The 19,995-nt window shown below is 38.7% G+C and overlaps 2 protein-coding genes across 7 annotated transcripts in view; one reads left to right on the top strand and one right to left on the bottom strand.

Annotated features, from left to right (window-relative positions):
* Nucleotides 1–19,995, bottom strand: part of nr2f1a (nuclear receptor subfamily 2, group F, member 1a) — a 143,524-nt gene that overhangs the window by 35,367 nt on the left and 88,162 nt on the right. Inside the window, exons 5-6 of one of the 3 annotated variants that reach the window (XR_010896926.1) lie at nucleotides 12,290–12,411; nucleotides 9,913–11,436 (exon numbers count right to left, since the gene is read on the bottom strand). The gene's annotated coding sequence lies outside the window, so the exon portion shown is untranslated. Of the gene's footprint in view, nucleotides 1–6,327; nucleotides 6,448–9,588; nucleotides 9,705–9,912; nucleotides 11,437–12,289; nucleotides 12,412–19,995 lie in introns of those variants that run through there. The other 2 variants (XR_010896927.1, XR_010896928.1) reach the window with 2 other exon arrangements.
* The window catches only part of arb2a (ARB2 cotranscriptional regulator A), a 198,276-nt gene that overhangs the window by 114,167 nt on the left and 64,114 nt on the right, over nucleotides 1–19,995 (top strand). For all 4 annotated transcript variants that reach the window (XM_067407216.1, XM_067407214.1, XM_067407215.1 and 1 more), the window contains one exon: nucleotides 15,287–15,403. In XM_067407216.1, coding sequence (XP_067263317.1) covers nucleotides 15,287–15,403 — 117 coding nt within the window. The remainder of the gene's footprint in view (nucleotides 1–15,286; nucleotides 15,404–19,995) is intronic.

The following is a 19,995-nucleotide window of genomic DNA, read 5'->3' as shown; positions in this document are numbered from 1 at the left end:
GAGGCCAGAAAGAAAGAAAAACAGCTGTGAAAGTGCTCTACAAAAGAGAACCACCACACTTCACAAATGTCACTGAACTCTGCACCTTCAGAGGATGTTGGATATCGGTTTCTCCATGAGCTTCAGATGTTTTACCTCCTCAGTACTTTTTTTTTTTTCTCATTCTCTCTCATTCAGCATTCTGCTTTTCCCCTCCATATGTGTTTTAAAACTGATTGAATGTCAGCATGTTTTATAGCACCGTGTGCTCTTTGAGTCAAACTTTCTCTCCCCACATGTCATAAGAGAGCATTCTGGGTATTCATAACATCACACATGTCCATGCAGTGCCGATTATTCTATAGATTTGGACCTACTGTGGAAGTCTGCTCGCCTCCGCAGTGCTCCTGCAGAGAGAGCCACGAGCTTCCCGCTTCTGAACACGTAGTCAAATCCTGTTTGAATCTTTTACGAGTCCCTTTTTTTTTACTCTATATTTTAGTTATGTACCTGCGGTAAAACATATTTAATTTTTAAGCCCGGGAAGCCGACACTGAAAAGAGATGAACTGTTTTATGTGCCGTTTTAAGGTTTTATGTGCTGTGAATTATGGTGGGTTGTGTGAAATACTGGAGAGATGGTAAAAGGGAGCATCAACAGCTTGTGGTGTTCTTTTGATGTCATCTTAAGACATACGACTGTGGCGGCGACGTGGGGTTGCGTCCCACTGCGGATGCTTGTAGGTTTTGCTGGTCATAAAAGTGGTCACATTGGCACACATACCGGAAGTCAGATTGAGGTGTCATAGAGGTGGAACCTACACCTCGTTGTCTGTGAGATGTAGGCCCGTATTGAATCAGCATGGGTTAGGCTGAAAGTGCATTACTATTAGAAGTTTCTCTCACAAATTCCTCAAATAAAGCCAAACACACAATACACAACTGAAGCTCGACATCCTACGTGCATTTAAAGACTCACTTTCTCACACTTAATACTATTAATTAAATGCTAGATGTTTGCACTTAATTCTCCCCAACTGTAGCTGCAGTTTGTTCTCACACAGACTCTCATACGAGAGTAGCTTCTTAACATGTGACCAAACAACTTGGAGAAAGGGCTTGCAAGTTTGCAGTTTGATGCTTTTTGTTGTTTCACATTTGCAGCAAAACAGTGGGGCTTTTTGTCGCCATCTTTATATATAAAAGTGAGCTTCAGTCTTGCAGTGTGTGTTTGGCTATAGCGGACAACTGCTTTTATTTGGCCAGCTCTCTAACACCTTAAAAAGCATCATTACAGTCGACTTCTTATCTTGACAGTGTCAGAATTCTTCTATATACCCTTCCACAGCTACCCCATCCCCCTTTCCCTTAACCTCTTACCTTATTCTCTCCCCCTTTTCTCATTCATTTTCCTCCCCCTTCTCTCCAGCTCGTCCTCCTCAGGCTTTTCTGCTGTGATGCCACAACTCGATTTACCCCTCATCACTGTCTCTTTTCCTCTCTTAGGGGACACACTCTTGATTTGGACTCATTTCACATTGATAAAAACACTAGGGGGCACTGCTTATCCTTTGTAACTGCTTTTGCATAGACTAAAGTAGATGAGAGCAGTGTAGGTGTGTGTGTGGAGAATGAGATTTCTTCACTTGCTTTTCCAATCTACATTCACTGTTGAGCGGGACAGTTTACCCCCATAGCCTATTTTCCTCGTCTTCCTCACTAGTTGTCTTAGCTTTTTTGAGTGTGTGTCTATTACATTTTGTTCCACAGAAAATGAACTAATGTGATCTTGAGGTTTCACAACTAGTCTATGCCCATGTGGCTTTCTTTTGCCATTTTTCAGCATGTATTTTTCATTATATCCATCTCAGAGGACTTCAAACTGACCTGCCGTCTCATATTCAGGTCACATGTATTTCACACACGTACACGTACTAACAATAGCCCGGCGAGTTCATTTGACTCATCAATGACATTTAACTCAAGAGTGCGAGTTAGTCAGCACCTTAGACGTCGGATTGCAGTTCCGGATACTTGGAAATTGAGACACGTGTAGTCATTTTGACGTGACAGTTGTGAATTATCAAACGTCCAAAATGAAAAAAAATAAAATAAAAGCAACATGAAAGATACTTTATGATTCCTATAATTGATGCATCTCCGTTTGCGAACTCTATGAATATTGCTCTTCACATCCAGAGGCGTCAAACGCGACAAAGAACAAAAGGAACGGCAGAAACTGGCTTCTCACTATTATAACCACAGAAGGAAAAATTCACAAATGACAAGATAATCACTGCATTCGTACTTACCTTTATCAGCACATAAATGTCTTCCATGGCTGCAAACTAAATAAATAAAGTGTTTTGTTTTTTTTTTCTTTTTCTTGAATGTCCTCAGCTGTGGTTGGTAATTGCCACACTCTGACAAATCGCTGACAGCAGTTAAATAGTTAAAAAGATAATTCTGCTGTAAGTGGTGTATTAGGGGGAAAGGTCATTCTTGGTCTATTTAGAATGTTGAATCCCTTTCCTAGCGAAATCCAGACTTTGTCCCTTTGTGCTTGAGTGACATGGGCTTTCTCTGTAATAACATCCCTAGTAATGGGCCATAATAATATATATTGTGCTAATCAGAAAGTATACTACTAACTAAGTATACTAATAAGCATTGAACTGACAACCATCAATAAACGGATTGTACGACAATGCTACATTTTTGTTCAGTTGAATGCTAATTATTGTAGTTCGTCTTGGGGTATATGTGTATTTGTATCAATTAAAAAATCATTACCATGTTCTTTTTGGGACTCTTTAAAGGACATATAGATACTTGTTACTTTTAAGATTAAAAACACTCTTACTGCTTTGGTATTATTGTTATTAATTTGTATGCTAAACTAACTTATTCTGCTTGACCATTTTTATATCTTAGATTGTTTTGAAATCAAGTTTTAAATAAAATAATAAAAACAGTTTTTAGCAACTAAAAAACAAAAATCATTGAAACTTTCTATTTAAAAGGAATTTGAAAATTTTGTAGGAAAAGTATTTTTTTCTTTTATTTTAGCTACTCTGTGTATGTGTGTGTCTATAAAAGTGTGTGAGGAGGTTGTGAAGCCGTAATAGGTTTTTTTTTTTCTTTTTTTTCTCTCTTCAGCCTCTCTTTCACACTCACCCTCTCTTCTCCTCAACTCCTGGTTAAAACGTAGCTGGTGGCTATGGGAAGTTAATTTCAGATTGTTATATATTTCCATTAATTTTGTCCGTCTGGTGCTGGACTGCCTTTTGAGAACAGGGGTATCAGAGGCTCATTTTTGGGGGGTTCAGGAGTTCTTTCCCTTCGGCAGGCTAGACGGAGCTTTAGAAACAGATAGCTGATAGGCGAGTGGTTTCGTCACGTTCATTAGCCATTGGTCCCCTTTTTTTTCTCCTCCAACTTGAAGTTGTGACTGAAAGGATGGGGTGAGTGCCTCAGAAAGTTTAAACAAAACGTCTCTGCTGAAAGCCCATCTGAAAAGCCCCGCAGCTAGTCTCAACGTTTAAAAAAAGGGGAGGTTTGGCCTGACACTGACGTTTGAAAGTGCACATGCACGCGCACACACACACATTAGCGAGAGCTTCTTTCGTACACACCCACGTACTTAGAATCATATACAGACAATACGCAGTTGTAGCATACACACACCTGACCTCCCGGTACACTCTGAAACAAGTGAGGATACTCCCTCGAGGTTTCAAAGAGCCTTAGTATTTTGTTTTCTTCTCGAGTGGCTAAAGTGCACGCCTTTTTCTTTGTTAATAAATTGTTTTTGTTTCATTACTTCACTTGCTTTTATGTTTTTCCTTGTGAAAACAAACATAGTGTTAGTGTTATGTCTGTCCGTGGTCTAAAGCAGGCATAACATATAAATATGCAAGTATTTAGACGTAAATATATGTTTTAGCATCTTGTAGCATTTTCTCATTCACGATTAATTCCCGGGCATAAGCAGCTTTAATTGATATTCTGTCCAGCGTGACCCTATAAGGATGTCATATTCGTTGTGAAGCAGTTTGTAGTTAACATTTATCCAAATAATGGTACTTTTATCATCGTGTGTACTCTCCGCAGCTGTATTTCTGTCAGACGTGCACTCTGCTCTGCTAGTTTGTCTCGGCGCGCTGACGGCGAGTTGGGCTTTCCTGTAAACACCTCGGGCAGCCTGACCCCTGTCTCTCCCACCGTCTGCCTGAACCGGCCCTCACCTCCCCCGGCTGACGAGGCCCAGCCTGTACGTGTCAGTGGGCGTCTGAGTTATGACAGAGCTGCGTCTCCCTCTTCGCTCCATCCCTCTCCGTCCCTCATTCTTCCAGCCGGGAAAGTCAATGATCCAAAACTCTGTTAAAACGGGGTCAGCCCCACATGTGCACTTACAGGGTGTCAGTTTAACCTGCTCAAAAATACTTACGGCTATTATTATAGCTTATAAATCATTAAGAAAGTTTAATTATACAAAAATTTCATGGTGGAAATGTGCAGGATGACACATGGGAAGGAGAATTTAATGGGCCAGCAAGTCCCAGCACAGAGAGGGGAAATATTGAGGTTAGCTTTCTATTTTATGGCACTGCCGAAAGGCTGAGGGAGACACATAGTTGGGTTTTGCCCTGTTGATACACACACTCTGAAATATACTGTTCCCTCGTTTCAACGCCAGCACAATATCCACAGTTTCGAAGATGTTGCTGTGATCGCACCTAGTACTGTTCATTCTTAAGTAAAATCTCCCCTAATTAACATGCAACTTTAATTAGCTGCTGGGGTTTCACCTGTCTTTTTGAGACATCTGTGTACCACAAAAATAATGTTTGTCACTTATTTTGTATCATTTTTGCAGTGTGTTTAGAAGCACTTAGGAATTGATCATTCCTAATCCTAACCATAATATAGACATGAAGTTAAGATACAATGATACAGATATGAATGATTTATATTTATATGTGACATATTTGAACACTACAAGATTAGCACATGGAATTGTACAATTGTGTAATAGTCCTGCAATTGAATAGTACATTTTAATTGTTATACTTCATAGCCATGCTATTGGTACAGATAATTTTGATTGTATACAATTTAAATACAATGTATTAAATAATGCCATGTTGTCATTAGGAAACTTTGAAATGTTTTAAATGTTCCAGGCCTATAAATGTCATGAAAATATATAAAAGGTCATGGAAACATTATTTGAAATCATATTCAATTTTTTTTTAAAAGAAATTAATACTTTTTTAGGTAACATTTTGTATTTTAGTGCCGTAGTTAAACGTTACTACTTGTACTTACTATAGTAATAACAGTAAATTCTGCATAATTACAAGTAACTAACCCTAAACCTAACCCTAACTGTAACTCTATAGTAAGTACATATAATTAATTAATGATACTTAGTACTTATTTTAGTAATTACAATATAACTACGGCACTAAAATAAAGTGTAACCCTTTTTTATTTAATAAAAATGCCTTAAATTAATCAACAGTGACAAAGATACAAAGTTATCTTTGATAACAAAGATATCAAATATATTTATGATGTTACAAAAGATTTATATTTAAAACAAATGCTTTTCTCTTGAATTTATCAAAGAAAAAAATATTATGGTTTCCACAAAAAATATTAAGCAGCACAACTATTTTCAACAGTTCCAAATCAGCATATTAGAATGATTTCTGGAGGATCATGTGACATTGAAGACTGGAATAGAGGGTATGCATGTGACGTCACCGTCGACCGTTATGATTGCGGTTCCGCCCACTGAGTGGCACAAAGACTAAGTGGCAGCATTGGTTTAAAGCGTGAATGCCGCGAAAAACACACAAAACACATCCAAAACGGGAAAGAGCTTTGTGATTGACTGTACAAATAGCTTTGACACAAAACCTGAGGTATTTATTTAAAGACTACTGAAAGCTGCAGAAAAAATAAGCAAACGGATCACAGAAACAACTGGACTCCAGGCAGAGAAACATGGATACGCAGTTATCATTTTTTGTGTAATTGTTGGATTTTGGTAAAATCATACCGTATAAATTGTATTGTTATATATTGTGTTGACAACTCTTTAATTAAATGTTTACCATTTTATATTCTGTGTAATTGAGTGTTATAAAAAAAAAAATAAATAAAAAAAACACTGACAAAAACTATACAAGTTTTTCCCCAGCGTTGAAATCAGACCCATATAAATGTCAGGAAACACGACTCCTGGCTGCATGTCAATATCCATGGATTAGGTTTCTTTGACAAGTTTTAAGGAACACTTTCGAACCCAACCTTTAGTGTATTTGTGTGTTTTACTCACGTTTTCGCAGTTTCCCCTATTAAATCCAGTCATGCAGCAGGTTCTTTTGCCACTCGGTCCAGCTGAGGGAGCGTATTCCGGCGGGAAAGTGACGTCAATGCATACCCTCTATACTGACAGCTGAAAATTCAGTTTTGACATCACAACAGTAAATCGCATTTTAAAATACATTGAAATAGAGTTGTAATAATATTTCACAGTATTATTGTTTTTAGTGTATTCTTTCAAAACATTAAAAAATCTTATCATGATGTTTGAAAACAATAAACTGTCAAAATTACATAAAAAAAAAAAAACAAAACAAAAAAACAATTGTAGTTGATGAAAGTTTGGAATTTCAATAACCTTATCATGAAAATAGACATGTATCAGTGGCATCTGACCAATTGTTAAGCTATGTAAAATCAACAACTGCCCACCAACAGTTATAGCCGGCTGAATGAGCTGCACTACATGTGAAGATGCAAACAAAGAGTGAAGACACAAAAGGAGAGTTTTGCCATGATGATACGCACTCCCACACTTGTCGGTACAGTGTGCAGACTCCGCTCTCTCTCCAGGGTTCAAGGCATTGCAGGATCAATGCAGAACGGGTCCAAAATGAGGGGCCCCATCAGCCTTTTATCATCCAAACTGAGATTTCTCTTCATGGGCCCTGTGCCAGGCACAGCTGCTCCGGGGCCCCTCTTTCTCTGATGAGCACAAAAATGCATGCACACATACACACTCTGCTGGTGCACTATCTGTGTGTTTAATTCTCTATCAATATGTTTTCGGCATGTTAGAAATTTGAAGTTAAAGCATATCAGTTAGGAGTTGAGGCCCACTATAATGATAACTATATTAGTGTCCACATCAAAACATGATAATGGCTTGTATATTATAAGTGTGTCTAGCAGTTTTCTTGTCTGCTGCTGTAAATGCTCGTGCCCTTTAAAGTCGGGTGGATTTTGATTGGCTGTCAGTGTTTTTATTGTTCATCAGCTAGAAAAAAAAAAAAAGTTGTGATTCAATGATATTGTTCTTCTGTGACATTGTTGTTGCAGTTGTGATGTGGACTCTGCTTTCTTTAGAATGTTTGATTAAAATGATTTTATTGACATGGTAGTATGGTAGTATGGACAGTACGTTTTGGTAATTGAAGCATAAACCGTCAATGATGCCTCAAAGAGCCGCAAGCTTCAGGAGTCGCCTGTGTGTGGCCTTTATTCGACAGTGACTGATGCCCAAGCGCACCCCACCCCTGTGCCCCCTTCACTTGCTCTTTCACTCATCCTGCCCCCATGTTTCCCTCTTTCCTCTTGTTTTCCATGAGTGCAAGCTCGACACAGCACCGCTGCCTTTCCTGGCACGCCGCTCCTTATCCTCTCGCTTTTGTTTCCAGTAGGTGTCAAACGCTCAGCGCTTGTGCTGTGTCAGTAAATATTTACCCGGCTTCCTTTTCCTCGGCCGCCTTTGCTGACGTGTGTATGTGTGTGTGTCTGTCCATGGAGCGTCGCCTACTCGCCCCATCTCCGCTCACAAGGTCCACTGATACCCCATTCTGGCCCAACCTTTCCTGGACAACACACTGGACGATGTCATCCCTCACACGTGGCGTTCCACTCAGCGACAGGAAGTAGAAGAGGAAGTTATCGCCGCTCGCTCTCCACTTACTAGTGTACATAAATCAAAAAACGCCCGCCGAGTTCCACTGTGGCGCCTATAAATGCACACGTACCTTACGAATATACTCCTGGCTGGACGTTAGCAGGGGTTAGATATATCCACACCGACGCACACGCTGCCTCCCCAGGGCCTCATAGTGTCCTGGTGCTTAGGGTTTCCTTCCTGCTCCAAAGACAAAGGACGGGCAGGCGCTGAGGCCCAGGCTTCAAAGCAGGGGAAGGCGCAAGTGTTGTCTCTTCCTGTGCAGGGTGTCGGAGCTCCAGGGCAGCTGCCGCTGTTTTCTCAGCCCCGAGCGGGGGGGCAGAGGAATGAGGCCTGGCCTGTGCCCTCTTGGACTCGGAGAATGAAGAAAGGCCAAAACTTTCCACCTCCTTTGGAGCCCCTCTTGGCTCCAGAGGTTAGATGGTCTTAATGGGGTCAGCACAACTCTAGTGAAGGACACTGAGATTAGTTTAGCTAGTTGACACCACTGAACTGTCAAACCAAAAGAGCTTTTATTTTAAATAAAGTCAGTATGTTTTTAGTCGGCATGTTTTACAAACATTTTGTTGGGATGTTATGATAATGCAATAGATATAAGAAGCTATTCAATGTGTAAACACAAGTAATGTTGAATAGCTGTGAATGTCAGTTTAATTATAATGCATAATCATGGAATATGTTAATCAAATTTGTTATAGTTTTATATGTATGTGGTGTAGTGTTGTCAAAAGTACTGACACCAAGTCTGTAATGAAATTTTAAAAATGTGAGACTGAGCGCTGTTGAGTGAATTTGTAAACACCGCTGATTGGCAGTTGTGTTCACATGCTCATCAGATATATCTGTGATTGGCTACAATGATCCACGCTTAAAAACATGTTGTAAATAGACATCAATGACGCTCTTCACTGAGTGCTTACATAGATACATACTGAAGTGTTTGAAAGCAGGCAGACTGGACAAAACGCTTTCAAATTCAAACACTCCCATGCGTTGATCATTGTAGCCAATCACAGACATATCTGATGAGCGCGTGAACACAAAGGCCAATCAGAGGTGTTTACGAATCCACTCAATAGCGCATCACATTTTTAAAATTTCAGTACCGACTTGGTATCACGGTACTGGTTTATATTTTAAGATCAGATGAAGTCTGATGTAGAGCATTTAGCTAGAAACGTCACGCTCAATAAAGGGGCCATAGAATGCTTTTTCACAAGATAAGTAATATAAGTCTAAGGTGTCCCCTGAATGTTTCTTTGAAGTTTCAACTTAAAATACCCCATAGATTTTTTTTTTTTATTCAGTTTTTTAACTGCCTATTTTGGGGCATCATTATAAATGTGCCGATTCAGAGTGCGTTCCCTTTAAATGCTCGCTTTCCCCGCGAAACAATGGTAACTTTAACCACATTAAACAGTACATTAGCAACATGCTAACAAAACATTTAGAAAGACAATTTACAAATATCACTAAAAAGATCATGTTATCATGGATCACGTCAGTTATTATTGCTCCATCTGCCATTTTTCGCTATTGTCCTTGCTTGCTTACCTAGTCTGATGATTCAGCTGTGCTGCTCCAAATGTTAATACTGACTTGTTTAATGCCTTGAACACGGGTTGGCATATGCCAAATTTGGCGTACATATTAATGATCCTGACTGTTGCGTCACAGTCGGTGTTATGTTGAGATTCGCCTGTTCTTCAGAGGTGTTTCGCAAAAATCTAATTTACATAAGAAGGAGGAAACAATGGTGTTATTTCCATGTGCAAAACTCTAATTATTTAAATATGCCAAGGTAAATTCAATTTTCAACACTAGGGCACCTTTAAATGTTTTTAGGAGCAACAGTATGCCAACTTTTTTTTTTTGCCTCATATGTCTGAAGCATTAAAGTCTGTAAATGTAACAAAAAGCCATGAATCCAGGTCAGAGGCTTCTGTAAGTATTTATTTAATCTGTGCTTCTTTTTTTTTTTTTTTTTCCACCAAGTTTAACGGTGCAAAACTCAAATATTTAATAGTGTGCAAGTCCTAAGGTAGCATTCATTTACACTAGGCTAAGTTGTAACTTACACAGAGCTGGTACAACTTCCCCCAGTTGGTTCAAAAGTAATCGTTAATTTGGGAAAAAAATCATTTGTTTGTACAGTAGATCTAGTTTGGGCTGATAGTCTGTTATCTAATGTTAGATCCTGTCTTAAGTGTAGCTATACTGTAAGTGTCTAAGTACTTTTTTTAGGACCAGTGTATACTTTTGCCAAGACATACTGCTGTTGTGTGGATGTGCATGTATGTAGCTGTGCGTGCTGTGCATCTATGTGCAGTGTTGGCCCTCTCTCACCGGTTGTAATTGGACAGTTAATCAATCAAATATTTAAGCTTCATTTTACCACACAGTGGGATGTCCAGATTATGGCAGCAGTTTGGATGCATTAGTCTGGACTCAGCACCGATGCTAACAGCATGGCTTCCTGAATCAGCCTGCATCTGGATTCACGTGCACATGTGTGTGAGTGTGTGCGTCCGTTCTGTCTTCACTCACCATGGTAATTGCCGCTTTTTTCACGGTGCTATTTGTTGGTAAGCACGTTTCTTTTTAAAAGCCCATGTTATTTATTTATCTCTTCGCTACTTTATTCCTCCCTCATTCTTCTGGGAATGTGTTGAGTGTTTTTTTCCCCTGCCTCCAGGGACGCCATTGTGGATTACCATTCAGTTCTCACCTAATTATCTGGTGACTTGCACTGCCTTTGACACGTAATTATCAAAGCCCTAAATAATTGTCTTATTTCTTGTGTGTTTGCATGTAAGTCTCATGAAGAGCGTTCGCTTTTGTCGCCGGGACGGCTGAAATGGCTGAGTATTTATCGCTGCACGAGAATCGCCTCCCCGCCTTATCGTTTAACTCTCCACTTTGCTTGTGTGTGCACGTGTGTGTGTGTTTCACACTATTTTGTGTTCAAAATGCAGAGGCAAATAAAGAAGCTTCTTCCATTGCGGTCAGTTTCATTAAGGAAAATGCGATTTTGAACAACTGAAGTCGAGCAATTAGCTCACTACGTGACGTGAAGCCACTTAAAGTGCTAAATGCTGTATTTTACAGTAGAGGTCACTGAAGAGGTCAAGCAGAAGAAGAGAGTGAGAGTGAGAATGGGGGAAGGGGGGCAAGGATATATGACAGCGGGGGTATTTTGTCCTCATCAGCTACAGGATTTAGCTGCTATCGGAAGGACCATTTCGGCTAGCTGGTCCAAAATCATCCTTGTGTCTTTAATTGGGTTTCTACTGATTGGGGTCTCATAGCAACTGGGCTGTGTAGCAAAAGACGGATGAAGAGAACAGTCTTAATGGAGCTTATCCGGAGAAAAGGAAAGGAAATCTGCTGTCTTCAGAGGTTTCCTGCTGGCAGTCCTTGATACTGTTTGACCGAATGTCACGGCTGACCATTTACCACCTGAAAATATAAAAACAACCAGCTTACACCAACTCCTGCCCATGAGAGTTGTGTTGGCTTTATTATAGTACTTGCAAGGCAGCATTGAGCTGATATTCTTCAAACCTAATATTTTTGAAAAACAAGTCTCTTTTGCTCACCAAGGCTGCATTTATTTGATCAGTAATATTGTGAAATATTGTTAAAATGTAATATATATATTTTTTTAAAAAGATGTTATATATAAGTGTTATATATGTATGGTAACACTTTGCAATAAGGTTAATTTCTTAACAGTAGTTAATGTATTAACTAACATGAACTAATATATACAGGCAGCGTGCATTAATGACTTGCAAAATAAAACCAATAGTGAGTATATATATATATATATAAATAGCTATGGAAAAAATTCCAAGGACCACTCCAAGTTCAGAAATCAATGTTAAGTGGGCTCTTAATTTTTTCCATAGCTGTATATATATGTGTATATATATATATATATATATATATATATATATATACTCACATTCACTATTGGTTTTATTTTGCAAGTCATTAATGCACACTGCCTTCACAATATCATACAAGAATGTGATGTCATCTTTAGTGTTTGCATAATGAATTGCGACTGGCATTCTTTCTTACATCTATTTGCATACTGAATTGTGATTTGTCTTTTAACCATTTACAGCTACTTTTACACTGCATAGTAACTAAGTGTTGATTCTTGTGAGCAGCCGACTGAGAAAAGACATGTATTGAGAGTCATAACAACTGATGCAACAGAGCCTAAAACTTTAACACTAATCTTTTGCTGCCATTCAAGCACTGTTGTTTTCTTCAGAAAATGCAAATTTCACTGCTAACACACTTGTGTTGAAAATTAAGGAGTGATGTTTTCGTTCCATCTCGAAGGCTGGATGTCATCTCGGTCTCGTTGCTCCTTCATCGCGCTTTCACCTCTTCCCCCGTCTCTCCTCCTCAAGCCAGATGCTCAAGTGCAAAGAAAAGGGCAGAAGTGAGATAGCAAATGTTTCAACATCTGTCTCTGTTGATTTTAGTGCAACAAGTACTTCCACATGTTTGCTTTTTCTTTGCGCTGTTTCTGGGCAGGAGGTTGATGAGCACAGCTGCCCGGTTTCTTTCTTTTATGGGTACAGACCAGCTGAGAGATCGGCTCACGTGGTGCTATAATGCTTAAGCTAATGTACGGAGGAATGTAGATTACGAGTGTTTTAAAGCTTTTTTCCTGTGCCTGCCGCCATTCTCAATCACTCCCTTACATTGATTGGCCTGACAGTAAATTATTTATTTTTTCATTGGTTCATATGTTCTTTTAATAATTTCTTTGCTTGGCTCTGCCCACGGGGCATTTTGAATTATAGGTTTACATTGATGGGCGCTATATGTGTGTGTGTGTGTGTGTGTGTGTGTGTGTGTGTGTGTGTGTGTGTGTGTGTATAAGACGGTTGCAGACAGCGTGTGTGGAGCACATAGACTGTCACTGAAGAACATCAATCAGAGTAGTGTGATGGTGTAAATCTAATACACATGTTTCAGTTTTCCCAAAGGAAAACATCACAGATTCACACACATCAAAGCTGCTCTCTGTCATTTTCCTCATCATATCCAATGCCCATGCTTGCTTTGAGGTTGTGTTTACATGATTTTGGCAGGCCGTTTGTCATGGAATGAGTAAATCTGTCATTAAATACCATTACAGCCTTTTTATGTAATTTAAATACCTTACATAACATTTCTATATTAGCATCAGCATCGTAATGATATACAGTACTTTCCACCAAGAGAGTACCATTCATTCATTCATTCATTTATTCATTCATTCATTCATTCATTCATTCATTCATTCATTCATTCATTTTCAGTGGACACATTAAAAGGTGATGCTTAGTATGGAAAATGCATTTCTATAACAACATTTAATGGTTGAACTACAGTCAACACAACAATACATGAAAAAAATTAAAATGACATGAGATTATTTTCTTGTCCTGCTAAATAAGTTAGAAGTCCCTGTCCTTTCTTAGTAGTTACCTAACACATCTAATAGTTTCACAACAGAAATTATGGAATTTGTTCTTTTAAAGTCTCCCTGTGGTGAAAATCAAGGTTTTAATGTTGTTTATATATCTATGTGGTGTTTTTAATATGCTTTCAGGCAAACCATGTGCAAATTCATAAGTCAACACTGTTGCTGAGTATTTCTCCTAAAAAAGGCAGTGATCTAAAGATTTCAATTTGAAATCGATGGTGTTTGAGACGTCACAAACTACCTTGTAACCAATCACATCAACATGCCGGCGGCTTTAGCATATCATTAACTGACCGCACAAGGGAGTCTCAAGAAAAGGGTTATCAGGTTATCCCAGTATATTTTTCGGTTGATATGAAAAATTGGTAGATTTAGCAATAATGAGGGTGTATTGTGATGTTATGCTTTCTCCACTGACGTTCTAAGTTGTTCAAAGCATTTCTAAGGATACGTATTTTTAGAAGGCAGTCTGTCTGACTCTGAGATGAAGAACGGGAACATGGTTTGTGTAACAATAGCAACACGTTATTAGCTGTTTGATAATGTAATCAAGCAAAAGGCTAATCATTTTAATTACCGTTATGTGTCCGCGATACCATTGTGCAGCGTTGACCTAGTGGATCTCTGAGCTTGTGCGAGTGAGTGGAGGCGGGGCTAATTAGCATATTCATAGAACCGCTCATACTAAATGAAGCAAATGTGTAGCGTTAGATTCAAGCTATTTTAAGGCATTAAGTTGTTGTTGTTGTTGTTTTCACAGGAAAAACATTTAAATATGTAATTTTGGTGATCAAAGATGAGTTTTAAAAGATAGAATTATTGACTACAGGGGGACTTTAATACTTTAAAATAATTATAGGACACCAAAGTGCACAGTATTGCTAGAACATCCTATGCTCTGTTTTTATTCAAGCATATTTGGAACCATGATTTTTAGAAACATGTATTTCTAGAACGTACATAGTTAGCTTTCCAAAGTCCAAATGCTGTCTAAACTGACACTTTTAGTAGTTTTTAAAAGGTTGAATTTGCTGGCCTCTTGGGTATCATTGAAACAGGAAGACATTTTATCCATGCGTGTTTCAGTCACTCTGTGTATGCCTGTGTGTGTGTGTGTGTGTACGTGTGTGTGCGAGCCGCCATGTGCTTCCTCCCCTTTTTCTTTAAGAGGATGCTCCTGAGAAAAGCTTATCAGCGGTGTGATGTATTAGTCCTTAGTGCCTTAATAGATTCCATTTATCTCTATACAGTCCCTCTAATTTAAATGGGCTTGGGGAATGTATTAAAATGACTATGGACACTTTGATGTAGCACCAGGCCAGGTGTAGCTCCTGTAAAATGGATCACGTAAAGTGATTGTTAACCTATTGTTGTCAGACCGGCCCTTTTTCTCTAGCCGTTTATCTTGAATGGAATAGTTAGCATGACAGGCTAACTCCTTTGGATTGAACACAATCTAAAATACGAGGATGAAAAGAAGTGCCTCTTCACATGTGTTTATCATGTCGAAGTGTTTTTTTACGTTCTTTTTTACAGTAAAGACTATAGCATCAAGAATGCATTGCAGACCTTGTATTCCTGTTGTAATGTTTAGCACATTAGCATAGATGACAGAAAATATGTGATAGTATTTTCATGCAATTCTAATACATAGTTATTGAATGATTACTGTGACTTTGACAGTTCATGATACTCTAAAGAGTTAGTTTCTGTTAGTAGAAACTAAAAAACATCATAAATTTGCATAATGCTGTAGCTTTTTATTGAAACAATGCTATCATATGCTATGTGCTAATATCGCTTTCTCTCTTTCAGATGATTCAGCGAGAAGCAGAAGTGAAGAATCGTGTTCGTCTGGTGGCCATGACTGACTCTGTCCATAACGTCTGGCACCAGGAGGCCAACAAGCCCATTCAGGACTGGCTCAGAGAGGTATGATATCCCATCAACCCAAATATGCCAAAACCTTGATGTTCCCAATCACACCACCAATAGTTGCCGCACAGCTCAGCTCAAACAGCCTGGCATTTCATTCAGCGAGCAGATACACTCCCGAAGCAGGAGTCATGGAAAGCCAATAGTTTGTTTTTCATCCCACACTGTTGTTTGTCTGTTTGGGCAGATGTCAATAAGAAATCAAAGCCAAACGTTGCCGTACGCAGGCAGATGCTCTGTTAGTATGTCAGTTTTATTTAGTTGCTGCCCTTTCAGCGATGACCTCGAGTCCAGAGACAACACCTGGGAACACTCAATATGCACATAAATATGAGAGAATGGATCCCAAGCCAGGGCTACTGGGGAGCCAGCCATGCAAATGCCAAGCGCAAACACACGCCCTCGTCTCTCGCCCGCTTTCCCCATGAACAGCGGACCACCCAGCCCACCAGAAAAAAAAATGTCTTTCATTCCTTTGTCTTTGCTGATCTGCTTTGCTCCGTCAGATGTTTGCTTGCCTTTTGTTTGCCTTGGTGATTTCTTTTTTTTTGGACTGTTGTAGTTTGTCTTTGGGTCGTGGGCTCTTTCTTCATCCTTTTCATCCTGTCAAGTTATGTCTTCTTTCTTTCTTTCTTTCTTTCTTTCTTTCTTTCTTTCTTTCTTTCTTTCTTTCTTTCTTTCTTTCTTTCTTTCTTTCTTTCTTTTGAATATTAATGGACTGTTATGTGATTTTTGCCCTGAATAATAAGTAAATCAAAAATAGGAACACGTTGCCGTTCATTTTTTTCTTTCTTATACGTTCCAGAGGTGTGACATACACTAGAGACATAAGGACGTGGAGACAGACCACTCGCAGAACAATTCATGTGAGAATATTGGTAATGCTTGATATGACAGATGTAGTAATGAAATTCCCGCCTTTAAGTTACAAAAGCCTGAAATATACAGCTGTTTAGTGTGATTTTATATAAAAATGCAACATTTATGATACCAGTGATGTCAGAAAATATTGCTGATTTAAAATAATACCTTAAAAAACATGAGATTTCGGTCTTTCCCCATTCAAGTAGAGGAAGTAGCTGCCTGGGGATGTTATGGATATTGGCCGCTGAATGAACTGACTTGCTTTAAAGGGTTAGTTCACCAAAAAAATAAATTTAATTCACTCACCCTCATGTATTTTATTTCTTCAAGTTTTTGCACATACAATAAAAGCCCATCCCAAACAACATTGGACTATCTCATTGCATGGATTAAAAAAAGTCATCTTTTTTTGTTCCACAGAGGAATGAAAGTCATACAGGTTTAAAAAGACACAAGGGTGAGTAAATGATGGCATGGTTTTAATTTTTAGGGATCTATTCATTTAAAGTAACTTACACAGATTATTTATAGTCGCAGAAGAAAAGACTTTATACTGTACATATGCACACACTCACAAGTACTGCCATACATTGAGGACACCAAAATATTAATTTGTCAGAGGGCCTGATTAACGCAGATGAGGTCGAGCATTTTATTTAATTGATTTTCAGATCTCATTCATCCCATTAATTGAAGCCAGAGGGTGGACTCTCACTTTAGGAATGTTAAAGTCACTTTCAGTCCTTTCGTGTCTCCCGTTAACCCCCTAATCCTATTTTACTCCTGCAGAAATTGGGAGACGAAGTTGTGTAAAGGCATTCGGCTTTCCCACTGCCTGTGTCTCCATCGTAGACCTGTCTTTAATCAGGGTCATGGCCCTATCCCCTTCCATTGTAACGTCCATAGCAATCATGATTTGGACATTATTCAGGTTTGAGATCACTGTTTCTGGCCAGGCAGGCATCTCTGTAGGGGTTTGTCGGAGGTGATGCTCCGTTCTTTGCACAATCGTGAGCTCTTTCGTGCAGGGGGTGGTAATTCCCCTTTTCCTCCTGAGGGAGGTGGAGATGGAAGGATGAGAGCCGAGAATTGGAGGGATTTTCAGGACGAGAGCACAGTAGGACAGGTGATGTGGCGATAATGGGTCAGACTAAGGGCATGTGAGGGAGAGAGAGGGGGAAGGGAAGACATGGGAAAGACAGACATAAACAGAGCAACCTGGAGGAGGATGAGAGTCTCTTGGGAAGCAGAGGTATATACTGAAGGGGAAGAAACAGTGAGAGAAAATCTCCTAGGACATAGAGAGAGAAGAGAAAAACATATTGAAGAAGTATCCATTGTCCGTGAGAATACCTGCACTAGCTGGAAAGCTGTAGTGATGGAAAGAGAAATGACAAAAATATAAACACAGCAAGCTATTATGTACTAGTAGAGATAGACAGTCTTCACACAGCAGCAGAACAGAAGACACTTACTCTCTTCTGCACTGTAGCAACTATGTATATTCCACTTTACAGGACCTTTTGAGTCACAAATATTAGAAAAAAATTGAATTTTTACATAACCTATGTTAGACCAACAGAATTTCCTCAAATGTTGTCCCAGCTCAATTTTGTGAATTTCAATCTGAACAATATTTCTGAAATGTTAAGGGTTTGTGAGTTCCCAGAATGCATTGCAGCATGACTAAATTGTGTAAAACATTTATTTATGTTTATTGTCATTATTGTTAGTTATTTGTTTTGTTCAGTGTTGAGAAGTAACGTAATTTAATAACAAAAATAAATGGAACTGTAATCAGTTACAGTTACTAAAAAAGTGAAAATGTTAATGATTAAAAGGGGGTTTACATCTGAATATTTCCTGTAAAAAGCTAGGATATGTTGGATAATATTAATTTGTTTCACTGATTTCTATCCTATATTACACTGAATGCTCTAAAATATGACACCAATGTTTCAGGCGTTTAGGACACAGAATTATAACACATGCTTATTTAATAACTGTTTATTTCCTATTTGGGTTTATGTAAATGCTTTATTTTTTTTAAGATTAACTTTTTTTTTCGAACCATTGTTAGATATCAGTGTTTCCTGTCATAGCAAAGATTTGATTTGATACAAAAACAGTATCATAGCTTTTAAACTTTTAACTAAGTATTAAACTTGTTATGATTTTAAATCTGTATTTAACCTCAGAACAATCTCAAAGTAAAAAGAGGTGCTAAGGTCTGATTTTGTGGTGGCTATGCTTTAAAGTTTATTAGAATCTTAATTCAAGTGATGAAGTATTTTGAAAGTCTGACAGTAATTAGTGTTGAGGTTAACCTCGCCTGGTTTAAATGTTTGAAAATGATTAACAGTTGAAAACATTTGTTAGAAATTAAGAAAAGTAGTCAAAAAGTAATCAAATATAATCAGTTGCATTACTTTAATAAAGTAATTGAAATAGTTACGCTACTTATTATTATTTTAAATAGGGTAACTTGTAATCTGTATCATATTCCATTTCCAAAGTCCCTAACACTGGTTGTGTTTTGATTGAAGAGCTCAACTTTTTACATTTGTTGATTGTCACTGTTCTTGAGGTTTGTGTGTCAAGTGTCAAGTCACCTTTATTTATACTCACTGACCACTTTATTAGGTATGCCTGTTAAAACTGCTCATTAACTGCTCATTAACTGCTCATTAATGCATCAAATCAGCCAATCGCATGGCAGCAACTCAATGAATTTGGGCATGTAGACATGATCAAGATGATCTGCTGAAGTTAAAACTGACGATCAGAATGGGGTAGAAAGGTGATTTAAGTCACTTTGAACATGGCATGGTAGTTGGTGCCTGATCTGAGTATTTCAGAACCTGCTGAACTTCTGGGATTTTCACACACTACCATCTCTAGGGTTTACAGAGAATGGACTCTATACAATACAGATTGTTTCAAAGCAGCTTTACAGTGATAAACATGAAGATAATGATCAATGATGCAAACAAAATTTAATTCTGCTATAAAGCATCTCTAAAATGACCACAGTGTCATGATTATATAGTGACCTATAAAATAATTCAAACTGACAAAACAAAGCAGTTATACTCCATGACAAATGTTTGAGGACCTAAAAATCTGAATGCATTAGGTTGCGTTGAATCTGAGTTTTCTCAACAGTTCCTTTTTACAGTGTAATTCCGAGTACACATGGCAGAATGTTGCTCAAGACACTCGTCTGTCTTGTAGAATACAGTGGCTGGGGTGTGAAGCACCACAGTGCGACTAGAACTGATTGAGCACAATGCGGCATGTTAAAGGCCAGCTATAGGATAAGAGGCCAGGCACAGGGATGCTTAATAAGTGCGTGCAGGTAGGAGATAGCTCTCTCAGCGGGATCCAACACCTGTCTTCCGTTTACCTTCTCTAACTGGGCCATTAGGAGACCGCTTAGAGTCCCACCATGCTCCAGCACCCCATCTCCCAGCCCAGAGGAGTCGGGAATACCACAACCATATGGCCCTGATTAATGCTGATGGGCCTTGCCGTAGACGATTATCGCTCATTTGTGTCCGTTTGTCGTTTTTCATTTTGTGCGGCTTCAGCTGGGATGGGATTTAGATGTGTTGCGTAAATGGTTTGTGTGATGGCTGTTCCTTACACATCTATCGCAGAGCATTCAGAAAAACTCACCCAGCTCATTTCACCCAGTGTTTTAATACTTCATCATGTTAAAACAC

Source organism: Chanodichthys erythropterus, chromosome 13 (assembly GCF_024489055.1).
Source record: "Chanodichthys erythropterus isolate Z2021 chromosome 13, ASM2448905v1, whole genome shotgun sequence".
Classification (NCBI taxonomy): Eukaryota; Metazoa; Chordata; class Actinopteri; order Cypriniformes; family Xenocyprididae; genus Chanodichthys; species Chanodichthys erythropterus.
Note: the sequence above shows the minus strand (reverse complement) of the source record. Positions and strands in the feature narration are given on the sequence as shown.